The 4,675-nt window shown below is 20.1% G+C and overlaps 2 protein-coding genes across 3 annotated transcripts in view; one reads left to right on the top strand and one right to left on the bottom strand.

Moving 5' to 3' along the window:
* The window catches only part of LOC102680626 (RNA-binding motif protein, X-linked 2-like), a 1,240-nt gene extending 639 nt beyond the window's left edge, over positions 1-601 (bottom strand). The window contains exons 1-3 of the mRNA XM_006618545.1: positions 519-601; positions 281-433; positions 22-151 (exon numbers count right to left, since the gene is read on the bottom strand). Of these exons, the coding sequence (XP_006618608.1) occupies positions 22-151; positions 281-433; positions 519-532 (297 nt within the window). The 5' untranslated portion in view covers positions 533-601. The remainder of the gene's footprint in view (positions 1-21; positions 152-280; positions 434-518) is intronic.
* Positions 602-1,111: 510 nt separating this feature from the next.
* Positions 1,112-4,342, top strand: LOC102680766 (exostosin-2). Of its 2 annotated transcripts, XR_422184.2 has the most exons (11): positions 1,112-1,692; positions 1,791-1,997; positions 2,055-2,238; positions 2,315-2,454; positions 2,532-2,757; positions 2,826-3,006; positions 3,101-3,267; positions 3,336-3,479; positions 3,553-3,674; positions 3,744-3,872; positions 3,970-3,980. XR_422184.2 is itself a non-coding variant. In XM_006618546.2 (10 exons), exons 1-10 carry the CDS (start codon positions 1,166-1,168, stop codon positions 4,189-4,191), a joined length of 2,127 nt encoding a protein of 708 aa, XP_006618609.1. In that variant the 5' UTR covers positions 1,116-1,165; the 3' UTR covers positions 4,192-4,342. The 2 variants fall into 2 exon arrangements, 1 of the variants encoding a protein (XP_006618609.1); XM_006618546.2 differs by lacking the exon at positions 3,553-3,674 and having other exon boundaries at positions 1,116-1,692; positions 3,970-4,342.
* Positions 4,343-4,675: the final 333 nt, after the last annotated feature.

Here is a 4,675-nt window from a genome sequence, read left to right as displayed (position 1 = left end):
ATATTTCAAAAATATTTTTACCTTAGTACCGTTAAAATTATCAACAGCTAATATCGTACTTCTTTGATCTTCATAGCATAAAAATCCATATCCTTTTTGCTTTCCTGTATCTTTATCTCTAATTAAATTTATATTTACAACTTCTCCAAATCTATAATGATAAATTTATTATTAAATAACTTATTAAATATATTATTTAATAATATTATTATATATATATAAATAATAATTAATATTTATTAAATAAATATTTATCAATTATTTTGAATTTTATACTTACTGAGAAAATACTGTTATTACATCACCTTCTGTTAAATCATATGGTAATCCACCAATAAAGATCCAAGCACTATTTTTATATTGATCATGCCAAGATGTTTTTCTATCGCCTACTAATTCTTGTTCTCCAAGTTTCTGTATATTTTTTACGTTTCTAAACATATATGATTATAATTAAATAAATAATAAATTAAACAATTAAATTTATATTTACAAATAAAGTTTATAAAAATACTCACGTTAAAGGATTCATTTTATATATATTAAAAAAATAATATATTGAAAAAATTATTGATATATTTTTTAAATTTTATACGATATTATATTATTTATACAAATATATAATTACATAATATACATATTTATAATAAAATTTAATTCATTTCTATATTTAATACTTATTAATGATACAATTATACAAAAAAAACTATTTTAATTATTTATATATATATATATATATTTATAAGTTTATTAAAAAAATGATTATTATAGTTACACTGAACATAAGTGCAAGTGGTTTTGGAATATAACCTCAAAAATAACTGAAATCAACATGAATAATTTTATTTAAATATAAATAAGAAAAAAATAAATAATAAAAGTATTATTTTATTAATAGAAGAAATTAAGAAAAAAATTGAATTACTTGAAAATTAAAATTAAGTAATTATTAATATATTCTTCATATATATAACATCTTAGTTTATTAATGTAATTATATTAGACAATATTTAATGTCGTAACAACTTTTTTTTTATAATGATTTGTATATAAAGTAAAATGATTACATTAATGATTATAATTAATATATATATTTCTACATGTATTGTATAATATATTTTTAAACAAATATAAATTGCTTTTTATTTAATAAAAAAAAAGCAATATGGTATTAACAACAAGAATGTCACATAAAGTGAATAGAATTTCTTATTATTATCATAATGTTTTTGTAATATTTTTGTTAATGTTTACATTATTTATAATATTAATTATGACATATCATATTTTTAAATTTGGGAGTACACAAAAGCGTTCTGTATATAATCCCATTATCCTTAATGATTTACATTCATTACCTGTACAAATAATAGATGCAGATTTTGCAATGGCAGATACCACAAATAGTTCTTGCACATACTTCAGTTGTTTTAATGTTTATCGTTGTGGCAGTCAAGGAAATAAGCTTTTAGTATATGTTTATCCACCAAAATTATATGTAGATTCATTAGAAAGATCTATAACAAGTCATATAACAAAAGAGTTTTATCAAATTTTAAATACAATTATTTCAAGTAAATTTTACACACCAAATCCATATGAAGCATGTATTTTCATTCCTTCAATTGATACATTAAATCAAAATAGATTAAAATTACAAGAAGTTTCACAAGCTCTGAAATCATTGCCATTGTAAGTTTCTTTTTGTTTTATATATTTATATAAAATATAAATATAATATTGAAAAAATTAAGTATAATTTCATTATGTGAAATTTATTCAAATTTCAGTTGGAATAATGGAGAAAATCATTTGATATTTAATATGATACCTGGAACTGTACCTGATTATAACACAGTTATTGATGTACCTGTTGGAAAAGCAATGATTGCAGGTGCAGGAATGTCTTCATTAACATATAGATCTGGTTTTGATATCAGTTTACCAGTATATAGTCCTCTTGTAAATAGTCTTAAATCAAATTTTAATAATACAAGGTAATAAACTTTATAATCTTTTAATTATTCATAATAATAAATATTTATATATTCTAGACCATGGTTAATCATATCATCTCAAATGAACATTAATTCTGCTTCTGAACAAGATTTGTTAGAAATTAAATCTATATCACCAAAAGATATTTTTATATTAGGTACATGTTTTCACTATAATTCTATGAATAACACAATTCGATGTGTAGGAGAAGATGTTTATAAATATCCTGATGTGCTTCAAGTATGTAATATATTGTAATAATCATTATAATTAAAACAAATAAAATTTTGTATTATATTAAAATTAATATTGTTAGTCAGCAACATTCTGTTTAGTAATACGAGGTGCAAGACTTGGTCAAACTACACTTTTAGAATGCATGGCAGCTGGTTCTATACCTGTAATTATAGCTGATTCTTTGACAATGCCTTTTCATGGTATAATTGATTGGACTAGGTATTATATATTATAATAATTAATTAATTATATATTAGCTCTTTTATTATTATATAATAAATATATTTTATGTGTAGAGCTGTTATATTTATACGAGAAGTAGATATTTTATCATTAATATCAGTTTTAAAAAAAATATCTCAAGAACGAATTATAGAACTTCAACAACAGGGTGCATGGCTTTATGAAAAATACTTTAAATCTATGGAAAAAATAATAGAAACCACGTTGGAATTACTTGCAGATCGTGTATTTCCACACTTAAGTAGAGATTATACATTTTGGAATATACCAATTCACAAGGAAAGTTAAAATTATATTAATTATATAACAATTAATTAAATTAATTATTATTTTATTTATAAATATAGGATATTACATCTCCATTGTTTTTACCTATTACTGTGCCAAAAACTCGAGGATTTACTGCTGTAATTTTAACATATGACAGATTGGAATTGCTATTTCTATTAATTAATAAACTTGTTAAAGTACCAAGTTTATCTAAAGTTCTAGTTATATGGAATAATCAACAAAAAGATCCTCCACATCGTAAATTTTAATTTTCCATAATATTTTAATATTATAATATTTAATTTAGTTTATGTTAATATTATTTAAATTAAATTTTTTTTATATGTTATAGCATCTAGATGGCCAAAGTTGAGTAAACCATTAAAAGTTATACAAACAAAAGAAAATAAACTATCTAATAGATTTTATCCTTATGATGAAATTGAAACTGAAGCAGTCTTATCAATAGATGATGATATTATTATGTTAACCGCTGACGAAGTAGAATTTGCTTATGAGGTTTGTTTATTATAATTTAAACGATATTAATAATAATAATAATAACAACAGTAATAAATAATCATTAGATATGGAGAGAATTCCCAGATCGAATAGTTGGTTTTCCATCTAGAATTCATATGTGGGACAATGGAACAAATTGTTGGAAATATGAAAGTGAATGGACTAACAGTATTTCTATGGTTTTAACTGGAGCTGCATTCCATCATAAAGTAATATAATATTATTATATAATATCTTATTATTATGTAAACAGATTTAGATTCCAACAAACTTTTATTTCAGACATCAAAAATTTAATTTTTTAAATTTTGTTATTCCTTCCTGAAAAATAATATTTTTAATATTTCCATTATAAATTTCCTTATGATCCCGGATATTCCTGAACAAGTTCCTGAAAAAATTAGGTATAATGTTTTATTTATAATTTAATATATAATGTTTTTTTTCATTATATAATTATTAATATATTTCAGTATTGGAATTATATGTATACTACTGCTATGCCTGGTGATATAAAAGAATGGGTTGATGAACATATGAATTGTGAAGATATCGCTATGAATTTTTTAGTAGCAAATATTACAGGAAAAGCACCTATAAAAGTAAGTTTATTATATATTTTTTTTTAATTTAAGATATAATATATATAAAATATTTATTATAAGATATATATATAAAATATTTAATATTATGATATAGGTGACACCAAAAAAAAAATTTCGATGTCCAGAATGCACAAATACCGAAATGTTGTCAGCAGATTTAACTCATATGGTAGAACGTACTCAATGTATAAATAGATTCTCTTTAATTTATGGATCAATGCCATTACAATCAGTTGAATTTCGTGCAGATCCAGTTTTATTTAAAGATATATTTCCCGAAAAACTTAAAAGATTTAATGATATTGGAAGTTTATAATATATTTATTCAAAATATAATAATAAAAAAGTTTTTTGTTGTAATATTATATAAATATTAAAATATTACGTAATGTAGATTAAGAAATATAAAATTAGTATGAAATAAATTATCTATTAAAATATAGTTGAATTATATCATATTAATAATAGATACATATTTATTTTATTAACAAGTACATATTTACTTTTTATTTTATTAAATTTAAATAAAATTTAATAAAACATCGATTTTTTTTATAAAAAAAAATAAATAATTTTATATTTATAAAATCTTATATTTTTTAATTATTTTAAAATTTCAAGATCATTATTATATTTTTATTTATTTATTTTTTTTAATTAAGTTCAATGATACAATATAATATAATACAAATATAATACAATATATAATACAATATATGATATATATATATTGTTTTGATTTTTATAAAAATGGATGAAGCTTATAAATCGAAGATATTTTATTATATTTTTTTTTAATA

This window comes from Apis dorsata, unplaced genomic scaffold (assembly GCF_000469605.1).
Source record: "Apis dorsata unplaced genomic scaffold, Apis dorsata 1.3 scaffold_360, whole genome shotgun sequence".
Taxonomy (NCBI): Eukaryota; Metazoa; Arthropoda; class Insecta; order Hymenoptera; family Apidae; genus Apis; species Apis dorsata.
This window is presented reverse-complemented; position numbering and strand designations above follow the sequence as displayed.

Excerpts from the sequence above, each read along its gene's own strand:
- LOC102680766 (XM_006618546.2), top strand. The coding sequence starts at position 1,166 with ATGGTATTAACAACAAGAATGTCACATAAAGTGAATAGAATTTCTTAT. Across the intron at positions 3,268-3,335 it reads AAGTAGAATTTGCTTATGAG|ATATGGAGAGAATTCCCAGA; the intron begins GTTTGTTTATTA and ends AATAATCATTAG. Across the intron at positions 3,480-3,743 it reads GAGCTGCATTCCATCATAAA|TATTGGAATTATATGTATAC; the intron begins GTAATATAATAT and ends AATATATTTCAG.